This window comes from Myotis myotis, unplaced genomic scaffold (assembly GCF_014108235.1).
Source record: "Myotis myotis isolate mMyoMyo1 unplaced genomic scaffold, mMyoMyo1.p scaffold_m19_p_15, whole genome shotgun sequence".
Taxonomy (NCBI): domain Eukaryota; kingdom Metazoa; phylum Chordata; class Mammalia; order Chiroptera; family Vespertilionidae; genus Myotis; species Myotis myotis.
Window position 1 is genome coordinate 23,929,727 of NW_023416319.1, and position 25,912 is coordinate 23,955,638.

The following is a 25,912-nucleotide window of genomic DNA, read 5'->3' on the forward strand; positions in this document are numbered from 1 at the left end:
GGATGCTTCTGACCCCAGGGTAAATAATTTCCTCAATTTAACAATGAACTTAAAATGTGATTTCTGAAACTTAATTCACCTTTTTATACTCAGGTCCTGGTACATGGGAAGGGTTAACATCTGTTGACCGAATGCAATTTGTATATTCCTTAAGCATTAACATCCAGGAGAAATAAAAATATTCAACTTTGTTAAATTTCCTCAGTTGCAACATTGTTTCCCTGTATTTTCACTGCAAGTGTTTAGAATTTAGCTATTTACTACAAAAGAGAAATTTACAAACTCTTTTTTGGGCAGTCCTGAACACCTAATCATTGCCTATTACTATAAGATACAAGATACCCAAGTTTCAGATCTTTCAGAATCAAAACTTTGGAGCTAGGATAACTTCAGAAATAACTAAATAGAAATAACAGCGCTAAAGCAATCCCTAAATTTCTGAATGGCCCAGAAGTTTTCTTAGGTTCACACAGTAAATAGCAGCAGCTCAGGAGGCTTAGTAGTAGCAGCAGAGTTAAGACTTGATTCCAGGTTTCCCGGAGCTCTTCCTATTAAATGGACTCTTAAGATTTTTAAATTATCAATTCGTAAGTTGAGGACTGCCTTTATGGAAGCTGTTAAACTGACAATAGCAATGATTTAAAATGAAATACCTTGTTGTCCAGAGATAAGTCTCTCAACTCCTTTAATTAATTTGTGTCTATGTCCATAAGCATTGATTCCAATCTCTTTCAGCTCCTTGTGCCCCATCTCAACTAATACATCCAAAGTGATCTTACAAAAGAGAATAAATTGTTTAGAAGACTTACTCATTTGGTGAACATTCATATATTGGTGATCTCACAATGTACTAGACTCATACATTTACTTCAAATTAATTTTTGAACAGCTTAGGAATGAAAATAAATCAGCTGTTAAACAAAATGAAAAGCTGCAGCTAATTTTAGCTAACTAGCTAATTTAATTATATAAAGTTGAGTCATGAACTACCAAAAGTATCACTATCATTTAGCATAAGAACCTGAGAACAAAGCAGCAAAACAAAAAATGTATTTTCAAATTAACCATATTTAGGTACACTATTATATCTTTCCACCATCCCTCATGTATACAAGGCTTTTAATTGTTCCTCCAGGCTCCAGATCGTGCTTCTGCATCACTGTTCAAACTAATCCTTTATCTCAATTATCTTATTTCCACTTTGTGAAACTAAAGACACTTTAAAAAATCCTCTTCTATTTATACTATGTTTTCTCTGGAATCCAGCTCGCAGTAATCTTTTCTTTCTTTGCATTTCTAAAATAGATGCCCAAAACGTAACTCTTCATATGTTCTTGTTATAGCTCTATAACTAGATCGGAAGTTCCTTAGGGTATGAATAAAAAAAATCTGTAATTATATTCTGACAGAGTACTGTAAATTGGGACTATTCTAGAAAAGACCGGATATATAGATGGCATATCTATAGGGTATCTAAAAAAAAAAAGTATACACACAGTTTGAATAATTATAAAGGCAGTGTTTATTGAAATACATTTCACTTTTTAAATTGAGCTATCAGCTGTTAAAGTGTGTACACACTTTTTTGGGACACCCTGTATATAGAGGCTAATGAAGTGTCAGGTTTACAGTGGGTAGTTACTGATAAAACAGAAATAAACAAACAGGGCTCAAGGGTAACTTATTTTTGGTTGAATAAGCTAAACTTTGCATTCAAAAAAGTTATTTTACTATTACTACACGAGAGTTAATTTTATGTGCTAATAAATTGAACAGAAATTCCAAGACCAAGCCAAATTAGAAGAGTGATTTCCAGTCTCTTAAAAAAAAAAAAAAAAAAAACCCTCCCTACACTCCAAACAAGTGGAGCATTTCAAGTGTGCCTGACTTTTTCCTTGAGGTTCCATAAAACACCAAAATAAGGAAAACAGTTAACCAACTCACCTGTTCTCGCTCAAATATATCCATTAGGTGTTCAAGCCCAAGAATTCTTACAAATTGAGTTATGCTGAAATCTACCCCTGGAACTGAAAAATAAAAAAATCCAAAACAAAAAAAAAATTCACACATCAGAATAATAGATATCAACATTATGACAAAACTTTTGTAATATTACTATATACATAAAGAAAGTAAAAATAAAGCAAAATGTGAATAGCCACTAGGGATATAATATTGAACAAAACGTTAAAAATTACAAAGAATGCTGTTAAGAGTTCATCACTAGAAGAAACAATTAACCAACAGGACACTCTCAGGTTAAAACAAATCTTTTAATTAAAACAATTTTATTTTTAACTATCTTTAAAATAAGTTTCCATAGAGCTGAAACTACTGTTATATGTAAATTTTATCTCCATTAAAGAAGCTTCCCTGTCTTTGAGGATGTAAGCTACTTCACAAAATAATTTTCACAATGTCACATAGGGTGAGATAAATTTTGACAGGTAAAAGGTTAAAGAATACAGCTTGCCGAAACCGGTTTGGCTCAGTGGATAGAGCGTCGGCCTGCGGACTGAGAGGTCCCAGGTTCGATTCCGGTCAAGGGCATGTACCTGGGTTGCGGGCATATCCCCAGTAGGAGATGTGCAGGAGGCAGCTGATCGATGATTCTCTCTCACTGATGTTTCTAACTCTCTATCTCTCTCCCTTCCTCTCTGTAAAAAAATCAATAAAATATATTAAAAAAAAAAAAAAAAAGAATACAGCTTTTAGAGACTGCAGATATGTGTGTGTGTCTTTTTATCTTTTTAAAATTGGGTATTTTGACATGGAATAAAAAGTATTCCGTAAATTTGTATACAAGAGGTAAATTAAGGCACAGCTACTCAACCAAAAGGACTTCTAAACTTTTTAGGAAGCATATTTACATCTAAAGAGTAGGTTAACAGCATCAAGTCTCAACTTGAAAGGAGAAAATGTCACTAGGAATTATAATAATGTAAGGAAAGTAACAAAATGCTAAAACTTTCCGACTATGTTAACCTGATACTAACAGTTATATTTAAAGTTAAAAAAAGAGACTTTTTAGCATTCCAAATATCAAATATGTGCCTACAATGTGAGTTAGAAAGCATTTTCATAAAATCTCACCTTCTTTTTTCTCCAAACTGGAAGCACCCTCTGTTCCACTTGAACTAACCACTGAAGACAGTTCAGAAAAGCTCCCAGATAAGTTATCGAGACTGCTGGCTGCAGAAAGACTTGATGGGCTGGATGGACCCGAAGACAGAGCATCAGCAGAGACTCCAGGGCTTCTCATGCCATTGAGCACTTGAGGTTTATAACATGAAGGCAGCGCAGAAGGGGGCATGGCTGCTGTCAGGAGAGCACTGACATCATCTGCCTAGGTTACATGCCAGAGAGATGAAATCTGTTAAAATTCTACTACACCCAGTAGAATGCATTTTCAAATGACAAAACCCCTACATATTTGCTCTAGAACTGCTTTTCAATATAAAAACGATTATTTTAAAAAGTGAAGCAAATAAGTGATATTCAGCTATACTATTATTCAATATAAAACATAATTCTTCCAAGACACAGAATCAAAACTGTTAAATGTGGCAGAGCATTAAAAAAATCATAATTTTGATACTACAATGAAAAATATCAATTTAAAAAGGTAAGAGCTTTTAACACTTGCAATTACTGTGAGAGAAGTAATTTAACATACATTAAACTTTAGCAAACATCATGATCGTTTGTTTACTGGAAAATATTCAATGATATTTGTTCCTCAATACTGAATGTTTTTGGGGGGTTAACAAAGATAATTATTTTAATAAAATTTGCTAGAACTGAAAAAAATCCCCAAATTTACTGGCAGGTTAATTTAATTAGTGACATTACCATTCTTTCATAATGCTCAATTAGGACACTAGGTAATTAACATTCAGCAAGAAGTAAATCAGTACTTGTTTTCATGGTTAGTGATTTATTTATACTGACTATCCGATCCTTATCCTTTTGTTCCCCCCGAGTCTGAGGACTCTCATGGGACTCACGGTTTGTATATAACAGGTAAAAATAATATTAGCACCATTTATTTTTGGGTGCTTTTTATGTACCTAGTACATGCCAAGGACTTTAAGTACATTAAATCTCATATTAACCAAATATATTTTATCCCCATTTATAGATGAGGTAACTGAGGCTTAGAGGTTAGGCAACTTGCAAGACTGTACAACTAGAAGTGGTAGAGGTGGAATTCTAAGGCAGTCTGTTCAACTCTAAAGTCCACACGTGTTCTCTAGAGCACTTTGTTTCATTGTCAATTATATTTGGTGGACTGATAAATGAGTTGATTGAACAAGAAAAGTTGACTTTTAAGGAAGTTTGGAATGGGAAAGACATTTCCCTGAAAAAAAAGTTGCAAATATGATTGGATTGTCAACCTAGAAAAATCTATTTAACCTCCAATGTATTTCAACTAAATTAGCTTTTCAATATAACTTATAACAATGGAATCTCTCTCAGTGAAAGCAGTCTGAAGAGACTTCCCTTCCTACCTCAAAAATTTCTTCTCCTTTCCCTCACTGCTCTGGTCAATATCCCCAGTGGTGGAGGCAAGACAGGTACCTGTGTTACAGTGGTCAAAGCAGAGGTAGAGGCTAGTATGGAGACTCCTACAGGAGTTCCCTCAGGAGAGGAAGAAAAGACTTCCACAGAAAACTGGAGAAACAAGCTTGTTTCATGAACAGCTCTACTGGGGAAGAAGTATGAACTTTGGGATGAGGTAGTGTGGGAGGGAATCTACTAGAAGCAGGTTTTGTGGCAGCACCTGAGGGCAATGCTCCCAGCTAGGGAAATTCCTTAAGGCCCATGTCCTGTATTATCCTGCACCTGTATGCACTGCCAGTATTCGATGGGAGCTTGTGCCTATTTTGGTTCCCAACTAATATAAGTAGTTATGCTTTATACTTCTTTTTTCCATTTCCCAAAGTACTTAAAACACAATAACTAATAATTCTATTATTTAGTTATTATATTTTAATACCAAAAATGTTCTACAATTAAATTGGGCTATAAAACAGATTTTACACATTCACCATGAAGACATTTTATATATACCAAGTGAATTTTAAAAAGCGAGAAAAGCACTGAGTTTTTCAAAGAGCCCATCACTTACTGAAACTAAATCTAAAGGTGTTTGTCCTTCCTGATTTTTAAGAGTAGGATCAGCTCCATGGGCCAACAATAAAGCACAAAGCTGTGTTCGTCCCTTTTGGGCTGCTTCATGCAAAGGTGTGAAAGCCCATTTATCCGTGGCATTGACACATGCATTATACTTTATTAGTAAAGCTGCTACATCTACGTGCTGTAAAAGAAAATATTCCTGTTACAGTCTGAAATTTTATTCCACTTTAGTTCCTAAAAAGTAACTAGCCCTATATACCTATTTTTACATGTATTCATACTTAGCCTGGAAATGAAAAACTGTTTCTTCCCAACATCACAATGTATAGGTAGTTAATTAAAAATTATAGTAGATATTTAAATTACTTGAGAAATTATCTAGAAAACATGAAGAATTTGACAAAGAAGTGAACTAACTAGTATGACTTTAATAATTTCTCAATTATTCAGATGTTATAACTGCGGAACAATGATTTATAAATAAGCAGCTTTCCTCAATTATTCAAATTATACTACTGGAGATTGTCAATACTGGTGGCAACATTTAGGGTTATAAAAAGTCAGGAATAATGCATCTGAACTACAGATTCCTATGAATCCCAATGAGTTTCCTAGGCACCAATAAATAAATCAACAGCTTAGTGAAAGTAAAAGATTGGTGGTAAGATAGTAAAATGAATGACAAATGTGCTGCACATCTCACAGCAGACTTACAATAGATTCAGAATTGAAACTTGGAAGTTATTTAACCTCTTTAGCCCTCATATTTACTTCTCTATAAAATGAGAAAGTCAAGGTAAATTCCCATTGAACTGTAATACTGATTTTCACTTTGAAAATCTCAAAGACTTTTAAAGGTAAAATGGAAGAACTTACCCCATAAGATGCTGCATTATGTAAAGGAATAAGTCCTCCTTTGTCTTGGGCATTCACATCAGCTCCATGTTGCAACAAATACTCTGCAACTTCTAAATTATTATAGCCAGCTGATTTAGAAAAGAAGTAAAATTACTTTTAATTGTTAATATAAAAAGTTACATATAATTATAGAAATATGAAATTCCCCTTTGGGGTCTATTAAAAAATTTATCTTTGAAATAAAATCTGCCCACTGGCCTCAAGTTGGAAGCTCTCAGGGATGATACTCATTTTAGAAAATCTGACTGATATGACTGTATCTTTTAAAACCTTTTTTCCAAAGTCCCAGCCTTCATGTTGTTATATACAACTTCCAGAATTCAGATACATGGTCTCCAAGGCTGCAAGTTAAAGGCACTCAATCATATAAAAGCTAAGTTAAGACCTCAATGCAGAGCAGGAGACAGCACCCAGTATGGGTCTTAGGGCACCAACTCCCCAGAAGGCCACAAGAACATGCTTTTATCTCTACAAGTCTGGCAGCAGAACCTATGTGTTGCTAAACCCATGAAGTGAAACAATATTTTATAAATATGCCATAATCTGTCACCTTTGAAACTGTCAGCTATCTTAATACATACTCTTACGGTATAGTCCGACACATACTCACAGGCTGAAAGCAAATCTGGAAGTTAACTTTGCCAAAATAAAACCAGATATGACTTGAAACTTTAAAATAGTTGAAAATATTTTATCTAGATTTAATTTTTATTGTAGTTTTTATACTTTTGCTGAAGGTCCTAAGGCAAAACAATTTTAGTAAAATAAAGCAAAGAAAGACAAACCTACAAAACTATTATAAGCTAAGTGTTGCACTGAATGTACAAACCCTTCTAGGTCTCAAGGTATAACACTGCCCAGGTGGGCAAAAACATTTTGTGCATACAACGTATTTGCCACTTAAAAAAACAACATAATTAAATAGTGATGTTAATGTTCTAGATAAGCTTCCATAAAAATTTAAAGAGCTAATATAAATAAATATGCACAGCACAATTCAAATCAGAGGTTAGGTCACTCTTGTCTTACATGAACTAGAAACTCCTGATTGCCAGTAGAAGCAGAAAAGCTTTTTATCACCATGTGGCTTATCACTTCCAAAATTCTCCAAAAGACACAGATAGAGTAATACTTTTCCTTGGAGAGTGGGGTCCCAACTTACATGGGGTGAGAAGTTAAAAATCACATCTAATCAAAATTATTCCTTAAACACTAGGAACACACTCATACTGAGACTGAAATGAATAGATTTTTACTTTTTTCTTTTTTTAATACATGTTTTAGATAAAGTTGTGTGAGTAATATAGGCATAGGACACAAATCCACAGAAGTATTAGCTGTGGCTCAGTGATTTTAAAGGCCCATTCTCTAGCACCTTCAATGTAGCTGAAAAAGCTGTACTGAAACCACAATGCTGTATATCTGCACTAAAAACAAGGTGCACGATGCCAATTTTGAGTGAAAATTTAGAACAAATATTATGTACTCAAGTGTGTCCTCCAAAATTCCTATACTGAAGCTCTAACCACCAGTTACCTTAGAATGTGACCATCCTAGCAGACTGGTCTCTTATAAAAGGAGAGTGGGACCGATAGAGGGAGAGAGAGAGACGGGGATGTGTTCACAACAAAGAAAGGCTATGTGAGGACACAGCAAGAAGGTGGCCCTCTGCTAGGCAAGGAGAGGGGCCTCAGGAGAATCTAATCCTTAAAATCTTGATCTCCAGAACTGTGAGGAAATAAATTTCTGTTGTTTAAGCCACCAATCTGTGGTATTTTATAATTAATATAAGAAATAACTTTGGTGAGAGGTTTATGTAACTTCTGAAAAGTCTTTTAAGATTTATTTTTCTGCTTGTGCTTAACAGCTATCATCAGAAGAATGGAAAGCTTTAGCTTCTCATGAGGAAAGCTGGGTCAAGCAGGCATATTTTTCAAGTTTCTGTACCTAAAACTCACTCACCAAAGATAATTCAAATATGGTGACCTGAAATAAAGGTTCCAAAGCACACATGGTGAATGGCAGAGCCTCTTTCAACTACTACTAGACTGACCATGACGTACAGTTGCCTAGATCAGTGATGGCGAATCTTTTGAGCTTGGCGTGTCAGCACTTTGAAAAACCCTAACTTAACTCTGATGCCGTGTCACATATAGAAATTTTTTTATATTTGCAATCATAGTAAAACAAAGACTTATATTTTTGATATTTATTTTATATATTTAAATGCCATTTAGCAAAGAAAAATCAACCAAAAAAATGAGTTCGCGTGTCACCTCTGACACGCATGTCAGGTTCACCATCACTGCCCTATACAAACACCCTAGAGCCGTGGTCGGCAAACTGTGGCTCGCGAGCCACATGCGGCTCTTTGGCCCCTTGAGGGTGGCTCTTCCTAAGCCTTAGGAGTACCCTAATTAAGTTAATAACAATGTACCTACCTATATCGTTTAAGTTTAAAAAATTTGGCTCTCAAAAGAAATTTCAATCGTTGTACTGTTGATATTTGGCTCTGTTGACTAACGAGTTTGCCCACCACTGCACTAGAGTGTAACAGCGGTATTAGGAGATGTTTGATTTGAACCCTTTACATTTATTTGTAGAAGATATTTTACTCAGATAAAATGAGTCTTAGGTTTCACCAGACTAAATCTGTGAAACTCCATTCCCTTACCTGCTAAATGTAAAGGTGTTGAATGTCGGCCTTGGGTATCACGGCAATTGACATTATCAGGAGAAGACAACTTCTTCACTCTGGCTAAACAGCCCTTCTTGGCAGCATCTAGCAAAGCTGAGTCTCCCCTCAGCAGATCTTGGATGTCAGTGTCTCCATCTTTAACAAGATCCAAAGGAGTATTGCCATCCCTGTTCTTCTTTGTAGGATCTGCACCATGCTGGGCATGTGAAAAAAGAGAACAAAGAGGAACTGACTCAGGTTTGTCCTTGGTCAATGAGAAAACAGTCAATGTAACTATACTAAAGAAAACTACTGCCTACTGAGACTCTACCTTAAAGGTTAACATGATTGTTATCAATGTTTAATTTAATATACAGAAAATTATAATAAAAAGAATATAGAGGCAGTTAAAATGTATTGGGGTTTTATAATGCAACACTAGTCAAAATTTTAAACTACATTTAAAATAAATTAACTTTCAAATACACCATTTTTAGTTTCCACAAACATTGAAATAAATTTAACTTTACTCTTGTTTTTACTGTAAAATATGTACACTGGTACCTGTATTGAATCAGCACTATCAATTTGATTAGACTCAAATAAATCTGGCTTAGAAACAAGGAAGCACGGAACAGAGTGCAGAACCTCAGAGGGAAGGTGGGGGGGAGAGGGAAGGTGGGAAGCAGAGAAGGTGGGGGGAGGGAGGTAACCAACCAAGGACCTTGTATGCATATATGCATGGCCCATGGACACAGACAATGGGGGTGATGAGGGCCTGGGGCAAGGGGGTAGGGGAGGGCTGGAAGGGGTCAATGGGGAAAAAAAGAAGACATATGTAATACTTTCAACAATAAAGAATTAAGTAAATAAATAAATCTGGCTTATTAATTATATAATGCATCAACTATTTTGAAGTACTAAGAAAAAAACATAATCAGAGAACTATTAATATAACAATAGTTGACTTTATACAATAATAAATCTACTCAACACTAGGATGACAAAAAATCCAATTAAAAAATGGGCAAAAGACCTGAATAGATACTTATCCAAAAAGGACATACAGATGGCCAATAGATATATGAAAAAATGCTCAACATCACAATAATCAGAGAGATGCAAATTAAAACTACAATGAGGTATCACTTAACACCTGTTAGAATGGCTACTATCAACAAATCAACAAAGAACAAGTGCTGGTGAGGAAGGATGTGGAGAAAAAGGAACCCTAATGCACTGTTGGTGCAGACTGATGCAGCCACTGTGGAAAACAGGATGGAGTTTTCTCGAAAAATTAAAAATGGAACTGCCTTTTGACTCAGTGATCCCACTTCTAGGAATATATCCCAATACTCCCAAAACACCAATCAGAAAGAATATATGCACCCCTATGTTCATAGCAGTGTTTATAATAGCCAAGATCTGGAAATAGCCCAGATCAATAAAATAGAACCAGAAGCATGGAAACATGAAACAGACTGACAAGTGCCCATCAGCAGATGAGTGCATAAAAAAGCTGTGGTACATTTATACAATGGAATACTACACGGCTGTAAAGAAGAAAATTTTTGCTCTGGCTGGTGTGGCTTAATAGAGCATTGGCCTACACACCAAAGGGTCTTGGTAATAGACCCAGTCAAGAGCATGTAACTGGGTTGCAGGTTCTAATCAGTGTATCTCTCTCATATCTATGTTTCTCTCTCTCTCTCTCTCTCTCTCTCTGTCCCCTTCCCCCTCCCTCCCTTCTACACTCTCTAAAAAGCAATGAAAAAAATATCCTCAGGTGAGGATTTAAAAAAACCCCTCAAAAAACCTCATCCTTTGCGACAGCATACTAGATGGATCTGGACATGTTAAGTGAAATAAGCCAGTCAGAAAACACAAAAAACATGATCTCACCAATAGGTGGAAGCTAATGAGCAAAATAAATTGATAAACAAATTAGAATCAGAAGCATGATTACATGGAACAGACCGACAAATGTCAGAGAGGAGGGGGATGGAGGGGACTGGATAAAGAAGGTAAAGGGATAAGCTAAAGAACATATGTATAGCTCATGGACACTGACAATAGTGTAGTGAGAGCCAAGGGACAGAAAGGTGGGAGCTGGGTGAAGGTGGGCAAAGGGGGGGGGGGGGAGGGAGGGAATGGAGAACTGCAGTATTATCAACAATGAAAAAATCTAAATAAATTAAATAAAATAAAAAATCTATGTGTGGTAAACATACTCATATTAAAATAATGTTCCTGGCATTTATTGTGATATCTAGGTAGAGAGTTAGATACTGCTTCCTATTCCTTTATTAGTTTAAATTTATATTAGAAACATTAAACATTTTCTATGTAATACACCCTGTCAACAGTAAGTGATTAAATGTACCTGGAGCAGGAGTTTGCAAATTTCATATTTTCCTTTTGCTGCAGCTTCGTGTAAAGGTGTAAATTTCCATAAATCGGCTACGTTAACTACGGCTCCATGCTTAACAAGAAGTTCTGCAACTTCATAATGTCCGTAAGAACATGCATTGTGCAAAGGTACAAGGCCTCTGAAAAAAAAAAAGGTAAGCCATGCAAAGATATTTTTTAATTTAAATAATTACATATAGCTGATAAATTTCTTGACCTGTAAAAGAGATTATGCTGATTATACAGAACCTAAATATTGAATGAAAGCATAGATGGAATTATTTTGGGGGGCAAGCAGGAAATAGTTAAAATTGCAGAGAATATATTAAATACCTAGAATTGTATATTTTTAAAGAAAAATAATTTTAAAACAAACTGGAAGATTTTAAATATTACCAAAGCAAATTAAAACATTTTTTAAATCAACCACACTATTGTAATCTCTTTGGTCATCTAATCTAATAAAAGAGAAACATGGTAATTGGCGTACAACCGCTACCCTTCCCATTGGCTAATCAGGGCAATATGCAAATTAACTGTCAGCCAAGATGGCAGCCGGCAGCCAGGCAGCTTGAAACTAACATGAGGCTTGCTTGCTTCAGTGATGGAGGAAACCAACGTTCCCCGCCTGCCTTGCAGGCCTCTGAGCCTGCAGTTTCAAACATTGTAACAAATATAGAAGCTAAAAAAAAACAACCCCAGAAACCAGCTTTCAGCGAGCTGGGATCTCAGAGCTGGAGTCAGAGCTGGAGTTATACATTGTTTTGATTACCTACTTTCAGCAGCGGAGGCCTAAGAGCTGGAGCCTCAGAGCTAAAGCTGGCCCAGAATTAAAAAAGAAAAAAAAGAAAAAAAGGAGCAGTTGGGAGCTTCCATCACCCGCCAGCCTGAAAACAGCCCTCAGCCCCTCACCCAGACTGGCCAGCCACCCCAGTGGGGACCCCCACCCTGAAGGGTGTGTGACCAGCTGCAAACAGCTCTCAGCCCCTCACCCAGGCTGGCCAGGCACCCCAGTGGGGACCCCCACCCTGAAGGGTGTGTGAACAGCTGCAAACAGCCATCATCCCCTGACCCAGGCTGGCCAGGCACCCCAGTGGGGACCCCCACCCTGATCCAGGACACCCTTCAGGGCAAACCAGCCAGCCCCACCCATGCACCAGGCCTCTACCCTATATAGTAAAAGGGTAATATGCCTCCCAGCACCGGGATCAGCGGAGCCGAGAGGCCTCCTGGCACCAGGATCAGCGTGACAGGGGGCAGCGCCCAAACCCCCCGATCGCCCTGCAGCTCTGTGTGTGACAGGGGGCGGGGCCACAACCTCCCTATCCGCCCTGCTCTGTTTGTGACAGGGGAAGGTGCCCCAACCTCCTGATCAGCCCTGCTCTGTGCCTGATAAGGGGGAGCTCCCCAACCTCTGATCGCCCTGCGGCTCTGTGTGTGACAGGGTGCGGCGCCCCAACCCGCCCCCCCCCCCCCCCACGGGCCCTGCTCTGTGTGTGACAGGGTAGAGCCATAACCTCCCCATCGGCCCTGCCGTGAGTGTGAGAGTGGCGGCGCCCCAACTCCCTGATCGGCCCTGCTCTGTGGGTGATAGAGAGCGGTGCCACAACCCCCCCACCTCCATGGGCCCTGGTCTGTGTGTGATGGGGTAGAGCCATACCTCCCCATCGGCCCCGCCCTGAGTGTGACAGTATAACTCCAGCTCTGAGATCCTGGCTGGCTGAAAGCAGGTTTCTGGGGTTTTGTTTAGCTTCTATATTTATTACAATGTTTCAAACTGCAGGCTCCGAGGCCGGCAAGGCAGGCGGGGAACGTTGGTTTCCTCCGTCACTGAAGCAAGCAAGCCTCATGTTAGTTTCAAGCTGCCTGGCTGCCGGCTGCCATCTTGGCTGGCAGTTAATTTGCGTATCACCCTATTAGCCAATGGGAAGGGTAGCGGTCGTACGCTAATTACCATGTTTCTCTTTTATTAGATAGGATAAGGCATTATGCAAATAAGCCTGTATGTAAATGCTAACCATCATAAAATCTTAACTAAAATGAAGAAGCCATATTTAAGCTAATGTTAGGGAATAGATTTCCCTGAAAATAAAACAACTACTAACTATCATAAAAATATTTTCAGATTTTCCTAATAAGGTCTGATAAAAGAAAGAGACTATGGCAATGGCTGGTACTTGCCCTTTGTCTTTAGCATGCACATCAGCTCCATGTTGCAGCAGATACTCCACCACAGACACCCTGTTATAGCCAGCTGCAAAATGGAGTGGTGTAGACTGACGCCCTTCGATGTCTCTGCAATTCACACTCTGAACAGTACACAATTTCTGTAGGATGGAACACAGCGTACATACAATGCTACTTATTCTGGTTTCTTATTTTCATTCATTTAGTAGAAATTTCAAACGTCTGAGTTATTTTCTTGCCTCATCAAATTAGCATCCTCAGAAACTATTGCTTTTTATTCTTATTTCATCTTGTCATTTATTGAGAATCCCTCTGTTCCTCCCATCTCTAGTACCTGTATTATCTTCTGCTAAGACTAGTAGGTAACTTTTACCATTATCACAATTGCTACTTACATAAAGATAATCTAAGTATCAATTATCAGCAATTGTAATTTGCATTTTTGGCAAATGTATGTAGAGGCACACTGCATCATCAAATCATCAGTATCACCTCAGGCTTATTAAAAACTCAGAATCTCAGACTCCATCTATTGAGTCAGAACTAGCATTTTAATAGGATCCCTAGGTGATTTGTAAGCACATTAAAGTTTGAGGATTACTGCTCTAGATCAATGATTCTCAAATTTTCATGTTCATTGGTTCTCACCTCCAGATTTTCTAACTCAGTGTGCTGGGCTGGGACCTGAGAATTTGCCTTTCTAACAAGTTTCTAGATAGTGCTGATGCTGATAGTCAAGAAATTACATTGGTAGAAAATTAATGAACTACATGGAATGAACTAACTATAGAATGTTATTGTTTCTTAAATGGGAGAATTAAGAAAATAGTCAATCAAAGAATTTTTTTTGTTCTTTGGTTTAGGTAACAAAGCCTAGTGGGAAAAGGCCATAAGAGCCACATTCAAAACACTCAAGAGTATTTTGCATGAAAAGTATAAACATTTGGAGAATAAAAGCAACACCAATAATAAATCACAGTGCTCAAAAAAGGTCAAATGAAGCTAGCTAGTTTGGCTCACTGGATAGAGCATCAGCCTGTGGACTGAAGGGTCCCAGGTTCGATTCTGGCCAACGGCACACGCGCGGGTTGTGGGCTCGATCCCCAGTATGGGGTGTGCAGGAGGCAGTGGATCAATGATTCTCTCTCATCATTGATGTTTCTTTTCTTTTTTTTTTAAATTTATTGCTTAAAGTATTACAAAGGGTATTACATATGTGTCCATTTTATCCCCCCGCCCTAGACAGTCTCCTAGCCTCCCCTATCCCCCAGTGTCTTATGTCCATTGGTTATGCTTATATGCATGCATACAAGTCCTTTAGTTGATCTCTTACCCCCCTACCTCCTGCCCCCCAACCCTCCCCGGCCTTCCCGCTGCAGTTTGACAATCTGTTTGAGGCAGCTCTGCCTCTGTATCTATTATTGTTCAAAAGTTTATAATGGTCTCTATTATCCACGAATGAGTGAGATCATGTGGTATTTTTCCTTCATTGACTGGCGTATTTCACTTAGTATAATGCTCTCCAGTTCCATCCATGATGTTGCAAATGGTAAGAGTTCCTTCCTTTTTAGAGCAGCATAGTATTCCATCGTGTAGATGTACCACAGTTTTCTAATCCATTCATCTACTGATGGGCACTTAGGCTCTTTCCAGATCTTAGCTATGGTGAATTGTGCTGCTATGAACATAGGGGTGCATATATCCTTTCTGATTGGTGTTTCTGGTTTCTTGGGATATATTCCTAGAAGTGGGATCACAGGGTCAAATGGGAGTTCCATTTTCAGTTTTTTAAGGAAACTCCATACTGTCTTCCATAGTGGCTGCACCAGTCTGCATTCCCACCAGCAGTGCACAAGTGTTCCTTTTTCTCCACATCCTCTCCAGCGCTTATCGTTTGTTGATTTGTTGATGATAGCCAGTCTGACAGGTGTGAGATGGTACCTCATTGTTGTTTTGATTTCCATCTCTCGGATGATTAGTGACTTTGAGCATGTTTTCATATGTCTCTTGGCTTTCTGAATGTCCTCTTTTGAAAGGTGTCTATTTAGGTCCTTTTCCCATTTTTTGATTGGATTGTTTATCTTCCTTTTGTTAAGTTGTATGAGTTCCCTATAAATTTTGGAGATTAGGCCCTTATCAGATATGACATTGGCAAATATGTTTTCCCACACAGTGGGTTTTCTCGTTGTTTTGTTTATGGTTTCTTTTGCTGTGCAGAAGCTTTTTATTTTGATGTAGTCCCATTTGTTCATTTTCTCTTTAGTTTCAAGTGCCCTAGGAGCTGTATCAGTGAAGAAATTGCTTCGGCATATGTCTGAGATTTTGTTGCCTTTGGATTCTTCTAGAATTTTTATGGTTTCCTGTCGTACATTTAAGTCCTTTATCCATTTTGAGTTTATTTTTGTGTATGGTGTAAGTTGGTGGTCTAGTTTCATTTTCTTGCATATATCTGTCCAATTTTCCCAACACCATTTATTGAAGAGACTATCTTGGCTCCATTGTATGTTCTTGCCTCCTTTGTCAAATATTAATTGAGCATATTGGTTCAGGCCGATTTCTGGGCTCTCTATTCTATTCCATTGATCTATATGCCTATTCTTGTGCCAGTACCAGGCAGTTTTGAGAACAGTGGCTTTGTAATGCAACTTGATATCTGGTATTGAGATCCCACCTACTTTGGTCTTTTTCAGGATTGCTGCAGCTATTCGGGGTCTTTTTTTATTCCAGATGAATTTTTGGAGAGTTCGTTCTAGATCTCTGAAGTATGCTGTTGGTATTTTAATGGGAAGTGCGTTGAATTTATAGATTGCTTTGGGTAGTATGGACATTTTAATGATGTTGATTCTACCAATCCATGAACACGGTATGTTCTTCCATCTGTTTATGTCTTCCTCTATATCTTTTTTCAATGTCCTGTAGTTTTCTGAGTAGAGGTCTTTTACCGCTTTAGTTAAGTTTATTCCTAGGTAGCTTAATTTTTTTGGTGCGATGGTAAACGGGATTGTTTTTATATAATCTCTCTTTCTGAAAGTTCACTATTGGTGTATAGAAATGCCTCAGATTTCTTGGGGTTAATTTTGTATCCTGCTACATTGCCAAATTCATGTATTAAGTCTAGTAGCTTTTTGATGGAGTCTCTAGGGTTTTGTATGTATAATATCATGTCGTCTGCAAATAAGGACAGTTTTACTTCCTCTTTTCCAATTTGGATGCCTTTTATTTCTTCTTCTTGCCGAATTGCAATGGCTAACACTTCCAGTACTATGTTGAACAGGAGTGGTGAGAGGGGGCATCCCTGTCTTGTTCCTGCTCTTAGGGGAAATGGTGTTAGTTTTTGTCCATTGAGTATGATGTTGGCTGTGGGCTCATCATTGATGTTTCTATCTCGCTTTCCCTCTCCCTTCCTCTCTGAAATCAATATATATATATATATATATTTTTTTTTTTAAATAGTCAAAGGAATGTTAGTATTAGTAAAACCTCTTTCTCTCTCTTTAAAAAAATTTTTATTGATTGATTTAAGAGAGAGGAAGAAAGGGAGAGGGAGGATTTGTTGTTCGATTTACTTATGCATTCATTAGTTGCTTCTTGTATGTGCTCTGACTGGGGATCAAAGCCGAAATCTTGGCGTGTTGGGATGATGCTCTAACCAACTGAGCTAACCAGCCAGGGCACCTTATTCTTTTAAAGAAACAAATGTATGGGTTCTTTAAACAAAATTCATTTCCAAGAACATGCGATTTATTTAAATTTGTGACTGTGATGCATTTACAGAGATGCAAATGAAACTAAAGTTTCTTTTATTATTTGATGATTCTTATTTTCAGAAAACTAGATTAGCATTATTTACCTCTTGAAACAAGGCATATATAAATAACTAGGCTCTTCATTATAACAATACAAACACATTAAACATTATCAAAATAAAAACACAAAATTAAAAACATAAGATCCTATCTTACTTTTACGGTTTCTACATCTCCAGCCTTTGCAGCTTCCAGCAACTGTCGGTCAGCTTCTGAATTACCTAATGGGATACCCTCTAAAGAGAGAGAGAGAGAAGAGTAATTAACTACTACTAAGGAGGTAGAACCAAGCTTTAAGGGCGGAGGCACCTTATCTGAAAGTTAGAGTTCTTTCAGAGTTTGGTAGATTATGTAGGAAATCCCTATGGAGAAGAAAATACAGTGTAATGAGTTAGGAAGAAATAACAGCCAAAAATTCTAAAAATGTTTCCTTTTACTACCAACTCTTACATGGTATGTGGAAAAAATATAAATGTTAATTAACAAAATTAATTTCAGGGAAGCATGTAATACCTTGAAGAAGCTGCTGCACATTTTCATTTCCCATCTGTAAGGCAGTAAAGCCCTGAAGGGATATGATATTAGGATCACACCCGTAGCTCAGGAGTAGGCGGCAAGTTTGTAGATGACCACAGTGTGCAGCTCTGTGCAGAGAAGTCTGACCGAGGTTATCCAGAGCATTAACCTTAATAATGCAGACAAAGCTGAAATTAGCCTTCAATGCAAAATTTAAAGCACCCAATCATGTATTTAGTAGCATTTGCTACTAATTTAAAATTCTCAATTATTCTCTTAAGAAGCCTATTCAAAGCAAGTATTTATGCACAAGTCTAGAACATAAATTCACCAGTTCATGATGGCTGACATCAGAAGGAAGATTCAATTTTGGGTTAAAAGTGTGAGATGTTGAATAATAGCTGTGTTTAGCATTAAAAAGTTCACTGCATTTAAAGCTGAACATTGCCTAAGTCTAATCCATGTATTTCTATGGCTCTCTGAGGTCCAGAAATGTGGACAATAACCTGAAGAGTATAGTCAGTAACAAAGCCTGAGGTTAGATAAGCACGAAAACACTTATTTCTACTGGCTTAATCTTCTACCTTTTTAAATCATGGAAAATATAATCTGTACATATAAATACACTATGGTATATTCACACAATGGAATACTTCTGAGCAATAAAAAGGAACAAACTATTGATTAGTGGCTGAATCTCCAAGACAATATATTGAGGAAAAAGCCTTACACATGAGTACATATTGTATGATCCATAGACATGAAGACCTTGAACAGGCAAATGTAATGTATGTAGGAAAAAATTACAAAGGGTATTATCTCTAGGGGTGGAGAGTGCCCTGTCTCTGCCATGAGATAATGTTCTGTGTCTTGGTGATTTAGTAAATGTACATTTAAGGTTTATGCATTTAATTGCACGCAAATTTTACATCTAAAAAATCCCCCTGTAAATGAATATTGACCTCTAGATCAGCAGTTGCCAACTGGTGATCCACGGACCATTGGTGGTCCGTGAGGTCTGAAAGGTTGGCAACCGCTGCTCTAGATGTGCCTATTTGGAAGTATTTGAGAAGTGCACAATAATTTGCAAATTACTTTGAAATGTGTCAAAAAATAAGATATATTGATAGAGGGAGAAAATTAAGTGGTGGGTATATAATTATCTTCTATAAAGTTCTTTCAACTTGGTTGCACTTTTAAAAATGTTTCTAATTTAAAAAAGAACACCACCTGTAACATTCCCTATTCATCCCTACTCCACCCCTCCCAAATCAAGGAAGTAATTCCTCAGAACATAACTGAGAAATTAAGTTTCTTGGTAATCAATCCTGTGGCCACTAGTGTTTTGAGAAACTGTTCAATTCGTATTCATGGAAGTGGAGAATATTTCAACAGGAATATAGTATGACTTTCTCAATGAATCCAAAACTAGACTATAAATGACTAATCTTCAGGCTTACAGGGTCTGAAAAGGCCATTTAAAATGCTCAGGGCAATTAATCTATTTATTCATATATGAAAATTCACTGAAATATGAAATAAATTCACTTTAAAAAGTTTATTTGGGTCCACTTTATTTTACGATTAGGGTGACCCACTTTCTCCTGGTTTGCCCGGACTTCCCATTTTAGCACTGAAAGTCCTGTGTGTCTGGAAATTCCCCAGTCCTGGACAAACCTAGATGGTTGGCCACCCTAGTCAAGACTGATTCGCTGAGTTTCATAACTCAAGTTTAATATGCATCCAGATGTTCTTCTAGTAATAGAGCACATGTATAAAAAAGCAATCAGTGAAAAGTTATAGAACAGACAAATGAGATATGCCAAGCAGTCAAGCAGAAATAACTTTATTTCATTCAATAATTTACAATAGGAAAGATGGAGATTATACATTATTAAGAATTCCCCGAAATCAAAGAGAAATTAAGACACTGAGAGGCAACAGAAAAAAAAATTATAGAATTCTAAGTGTTCCCTTGAGTGGGAAACCCAAGGAAGGACAGACAGAAACGACTCTGCAAAGCACATTTATAGAAGGGCCTGGGGTCCACCCAAGGGGAAAGGGTCTCTATTCCATTCTTCTCCCTTCATTCAGGGCAGCTCCATTCTTCCTGTTTTATTGTACATTTCTACTAAAGATTTTGTTTAAAGGCAATGATCTGTGGCTAAAAATTATAAAAACTGTTGAATTAAGTGACTATCATCCCAATCTGGGATGCTATGTATATCTTTTACTGAGTATTATTTTTTAAAGTTCCTGGGTAAGAAATTATAATTTGTAGCCTGGATGAAAACATAATTATTCCATGAATAAAATACTTTGTGCACAAATGCCAACTAAACAACAGTAACTTCCCAATATGACAGTATTTATTTCCCAATATGGAGAAAAAACAGAGGGTAAGAAATGCTGTGGCTAGGGTAAATAACAGGAGTTATCATGGTAATCAAGGAACAGAAGATTTGAGAAAAGAATACTAGAAATGATGACAGGTCAGAATCAGAATGTCTCCAGCTGGAGATATTTTCCTGAAGAGTATAGTTGCTAGAAAAAGACCTTAAGGATAACTTGACCAGTGGGGTGTGGTTAAAAGGAATAGAGAAGGAAGGATATATAGGAATAATGTACTTTTGAGTAAACCCATAGGATTTCTAGAAAAAAAATGAAGAAAAAATATCTGCAGGATTATTTTAAAATATTGATTCAGAGGAAAAAGGTATACTTATGAGAGAGTAAATAGTCTAGGAAGGCAGACATTTAACCTGCTAAGTATAAAATAACTCACTGGATTACCAAAGGTTACCAAAAAGGTAATACCTTTGCTTCATGTTTCACCACAACTTCAACAACATCATTATGAGCTTTCTCAGATGCGACGTGTAGAGGAGTCAAGAATCTTAAAGAGAAAAAGCCAGCCAGACAATAAGTGCATTTTTTCAAAAAATAAAATATCAATAATTTTTAATTATTAAAAGTATACTTACTCTTTAGTCTTTTCATTGATGTTCGCTCCTTTTCTTAGCAACAGTTCACATATTTGCTTTCTTTTGGGGTATGGAGATGCGGCAGCACAATGCTAGATAATTTAAATTGCAGCATTAATCAAGGACTATACATGACTGCTTTTTATTTAAGAACATCTGTTTCTAATCTAGATTTTTTTTAAAGAAACAACTTTTATTTATTTTTTATATATTTTTATTAATTTCAGAGAGGAAGGGAGAGAGAGAGAGAGAGAGAGAGAGAGAGAGAGAGAGAGAGAGAGAGAAAGAGAAACATCAATGATGGGAGAGAATCATTGATTGGCTACCTCCTGCATGTCCCCCACTGGGGACTGAGCCCACAACCTGGGCATGTGACCTTGATTGGAATCGAACCTGGGACCCTTCAGTCTGCAGGCCGACACTCTATCCACTGAGCCAAACTGGCCAGGGCTAGAAGTTATTTTACTTCTGTGTTTTATGTTTGACTTTAACTTTTTTAACTTTGCTACTCAAAGATTTTCTATTCGATAGAATGTGCAACAATTACCAAATTCTGGCAGGGCCTGAAAATCTTATTTGCCTGATAACATCTATTACTAAATATTCCAATTAAGCTTATAGTTGTCCTACATATTTGAAAAAGCCACTACTGATGTGATGAAAAATTTAAATTAATGTGACTATTACTCTTTTCATAACTGTTCCCATTGAGAAAACACTGTTTATATCATTTTTTTAAAGGTTAACTGACAAAACAGCCCAAAGACTGGGGTTTCTTTACAGGAAGAAATAACACAGCACTCATCAGTTCTGGCTTCTGCTTGGTAATGGCACTGATGGAATAGTTGGCCAGATGAGTAGTATTTGTTTCTCTTTCAACTAGTTGCTCCAGCAGAATAAGGAACTTGGATTATCAGTGGTAGAAAATGATACACTTTAAGTTGAATGTGGCAGCATCTATGTGCATGATACATCAAGGAGGAAGGGAGACATAAGATAGAGATCCTCTAGTTTTAAACCTATAAATACCTCATGGTCATGTCCCAAATCTTTGAATCCCCAACATCCAGGATGACACTCATACACAATAGGTGTTCAATAAATGTCTAAATGAGCGAATGACTAAATCCATGTATGCATACGTTAAAATTGAAACCTGAAAATTCATGGAATAAAAGTTCCAGATAATTGTTAAGCTAGGTTGTTTTATATATCTAAATACACAGTACACATGAAATTTATTCTGATTTTGACCTGTTAATTACAAAGCATATCTGATAGTCATGACTTTGTTTCAGATTTATTCGTTGATGTTGCTGCTGTCACAAAAATCATTCCTTTGCTCTCAATGAAACCATTTCTATATGGTGAACATTGTTCCTTTGATATGGTATAAGTAAGTAATCACCCCAGGACATCTAGCAGGACAGCACACAAAATGGAAATAGTTTATTTTCAAGAATTTTGATCACATCTACTTCAAATTGCTCCCATATTATTCTGTCCCATTCTGGGACAGGGCCTGCAGTCTCTGGAAACCTGGAAGGCAGTGCCCCTGGAATCACAACTATGCAATATTTAGGGAAAACAACAAATAGTATTAGCTCTTTAAAATTTTCCATGTCAATCTTTCCAAGTTTCTCTGTACCAGCTTAATGCTCCTACGATTTTAATTTTGCACTAGCATTTCTTATTAGCTTGCAGCTTTGCTATTGTTTTACTGGGTATTTTTTACATGTTAAGTAGCAAAACGGTCTAAAATGTTTTATAGATTTCTACATAACCTTCACATAGTTTACATCATAGCATTAGGAAGAAAATTAATCATAAAAGCTATCAGGGAAGTAAGGCTACTATGAGTTAAATTTGCCCTTAAACACATGAATTTATGTAGGGCCATTTTTCCTCACCCAAAACACATTCTGCAATTCATACAGCAGGACTTGGTTTCTTTTAATTTCTACTTCTACGACAGGCTCTGACTGTACCATTCCCGTTCCTCTCTTTCATCACTTATCCTTTTTTTAAAATGTATTTTATTGATTATTTTACAGAGAGGAAGGGAGAGGGATAGAGAGTTAGAAACATCGATCAGCTGCCTTCTGCAAACCCCATACTGGGGATGTGCCCGCAAGTAAGATACATGCCCTTTACTGGAATCGAACCTGGGACCTTTCAGTTCTCAAGCCAATGCTCTATCCACTGAGCCAAAACGGTTAGGGCTCATCACTTATCCTTGCCAGCTCCCATCTTTTCTGACTGCTTTTCCACAGACTGCCTGATTCTCTCATTTAATTTGTTACAGTTCCACAGAGTGGTTATTACCTCTACCTCTATCAGGGAAGTAGCCTCTACTCACACACTTTATTCACACAGGATAGAGGAGAGATATACAGACTTTAGATCTCACTTTGCCCTGGCTGGTGTGACTCGGTTGGAGCATCATCCTGTACACCAAAAGGTTGCGGGAATGGTCAGGGGCCATACCCGGGTTGCAGGTTCGATCCCCAATCTGGGCATATGGGAGGAAACCAATTGATGTTTCTCTTTCTCTCCCTCCACCCTTCCTCTAAAATACAAAGCATATCCTCGAGCAAGGAGGAAAAATATTGTAGATCTAATATTGGAAAAAATAAAAAAAGACAATTCTAGAAGAAAACCAAGTGATTTTTATCTTGGTGGTAGAACTGTTTTCTTTTTCCATTATTTTCAGTGAATTCCAAAATTTTAATCATAAACATAATAAAAAACAAATTATATGAACCATTCATAATAAAAAATTACACACAATATATACCAGTACATAAACAAAACCTGTTTCTGGAAATATACTCAAATGAATAATAACATTGCCTTTTGGGGGGTGAGGTAGGTTGTCTATTTTTCTGTATTATTTAAAATTTTTCTATATATATGTGGAGGCATTAATTTTTAAAAAGCACAGATTTTAAGATGCTATTACAAAAATAGGATATTATGGTAATTACCCTGTATCATCAGAAGAAGTAGGACACTATGATTAGTTTTGCATATTTTTGGTTACTGTATTACAAAAACTTAAATCTGAAACATTACCAATGCTGTTTCATGCGTTTGAGGATGCTTAAAATTCACCATTTCCAGAGAGAGATGTTTTTTGATTCGTGTAACATCAGCTTCCCGTGCAGCCTGCAGCAAAGAATGGCCTTTAAATTCATCTGGATGAAGGAAAAGTATATAAATCTGCATGAGAATTATCAAATTGGTAAGATTTACCTAGTAAAAGACATAATATTTTTCTTTAAATTATTTTCAAAATTATCTACCAAAATAGCCAAATAGAGAGTCTAAAGATATTCTCCAAATATAACCCCTAAAAAGGGAGACAGTGGTATTCCAGTTCCCCTGTTATGATCCAATTCATCTCCAACTGTATACACGGATTTAGCCCATGGCCAACTCAAAGTCTATTTTGGTCTGGAAATATCTGGAGTACTGCAACATATTCCCAGATCAGAGAGTTCTCACAATTTCCCAAAGCATAGAACTTTTCTCAGTAAATAAATAAAACAGAGGGTGATCATAGTCCCTACACTAGCATTACAGCAATAGCAGATGGCTTTGCTCACACATCAGAGAACTGGGGACTAGACAAGCTGGATATTTCAAGAGGTACCTACTGATGAACAAATGAAAGAGGGTATTTTCTCAAGATTGCTCTCTTTTATGTCTCAGATTTGTGAAACCATGCAGTGTCCTTTATTATTCCAAAATAATGTAAATTTCCTATTTATGTATAGCAAATTGTACCTGAACTAGGTGGCTATGTCTCATTACATCTATTTCAGCTATACATAGAAGACCATAGAACTGTCCAGATACCAAAGAACATTAGATGACAAAATCTGGGGACTAGATTTACAAGGTGGCAATCCTACAAATAACACTTCAACTTCATGGCAGTTTCCGTAGAAAGTCACATCAAAGACAGGAACAAAACCCAAATTCTTTTCAAAAGCATACCACCTATAAGACTAATACATATAAAATGCATTTAACTTGACTTAAAAAGAAAAGAATACAAATATATTTTCATCTTAAGAGCAGAATAAGTAGAAACTTCTGAATGATTAAGATATGCTAGTCTGAACAAAAGATACCCACAGCTAAGGAAATTATTCTATCATTTAAAAATTTCTAGAAACAAACAAGAAATAGTTTTTAGTTTATTGATATAATATCTTAGCTAAACATTCATCATTTTATACTCACATGCTAATCTTTCTTTTAATTGTGGTGTGGGAGCCAAGTCTATAGCACTTTTATTGTGACAATTCAGCAGTGTTGGATCTGCACCATAACTTAGGAGAAGAGAACACACTTCAATCCTGTTCTTAGAAGCCGCCTCATGAAGAGGAGTGAATTGCCATAAGTCCATTGCATTTACACAGGCACCATGCTGGGGGTGGGGAAAGGAAGCACATATTTAGTGTCCAATTTTTAAGAGAATTTAGAATTAGTAGTAGTCTATAGTATAACATCAAGGAAATTTAAACATGTCCCCAAAGTTCACTTTTTAAACCAATTATTTCAGAAAAAGAATACATTTTCTCCCCATGAACAAACAGTTACTGGTTGCTAGGCCTATGCACAAAGGCCTATTTATTTAACTCTTTTATTGTTAAAAATAGTTGAGAATGAAGCTTTAGATTTAACATGCATCTTTTCCAAAAATTCTTATTATGTAATTTACATATGGCAAAAATGCACAGTTCTTAAGTATATACAGTAGTTCCTCCTTATCCATGTATCACCAGTGGATGCCTAAAACCATGGACAGCACCAAACCCTATACAATCAATCCTGTTCTTGAACATCTTTCTGTTCTCCACCAAGCTTTCCACAGAAAATATGTCTCGGTTGTGGACCAACCATTCAGTTTTTAACCTGACAACCCTTTCCTTCATGCTGATACCTCAAAAAGCACCTCTCAGGCAACAAACAAAGCATAATTTTAAATCATAAAGAGGCCATCAAGAGTGCTAACGTTGCTAAGGAGTGCTCACAAAACAACAATCCCAGACAACTTAATAGGCAGAAAAACTGTTGTTTTTAAATACTATCAGTTAACCTGTGATAGTATTTCAGAGTCAGTGATATATGAAAAAGTTTAAGGCTAGTAGGGGATGGTTTGATAAGTTTAAGAAAATAAGTGTTTAATTACAGATTAAATAGTACATTAGACATGTTCTGTATAAAAGAAGGGTTAAAACAGGGAATCATTTGGTGGTCTGGAA

The 25,912-nt window shown here is 36.9% G+C and overlaps 1 protein-coding gene across 5 annotated transcripts in view; it reads right to left on the minus strand.

Moving 5' to 3' along the window:
• TNKS2 (tankyrase 2) overlaps positions 1-25,912 on the minus strand; it is a 59,422-nt gene that overhangs the window by 14,386 nt on the left and 19,124 nt on the right. For 3 of the 5 annotated variants that reach the window (XM_036336619.1, XM_036336622.1, XM_036336623.1), the window contains 14 exons: positions 24,888-25,074; positions 23,712-23,833; positions 20,637-20,728; positions 20,470-20,548; positions 17,650-17,821; positions 17,293-17,372; positions 13,325-13,470; positions 11,118-11,283; positions 8,732-8,951; positions 6,016-6,125; positions 5,132-5,320; positions 3,094-3,346; positions 1,945-2,027; positions 654-774 (listed from right to left, as the gene is read on the minus strand). In XM_036336619.1, the coding sequence (XP_036192512.1) occupies positions 654-774; positions 1,945-2,027; positions 3,094-3,346; positions 5,132-5,320; positions 6,016-6,125; positions 8,732-8,951; positions 11,118-11,283; positions 13,325-13,470; positions 17,293-17,372; positions 17,650-17,821; positions 20,470-20,548; positions 20,637-20,728; positions 23,712-23,833; positions 24,888-25,074 (2,020 nt within the window). The remainder of the gene's footprint in view (positions 1-653; positions 775-1,944; positions 2,028-3,093; positions 3,347-5,131; positions 5,321-6,015; positions 6,126-8,731; positions 8,952-11,117; positions 11,284-13,324; positions 13,471-17,292; positions 17,373-17,649; positions 17,822-20,469; positions 20,549-20,636; positions 20,729-23,711; positions 23,834-24,887; positions 25,075-25,912) is intronic. The other 2 variants (XM_036336620.1, XM_036336621.1) reach the window with 2 other exon arrangements.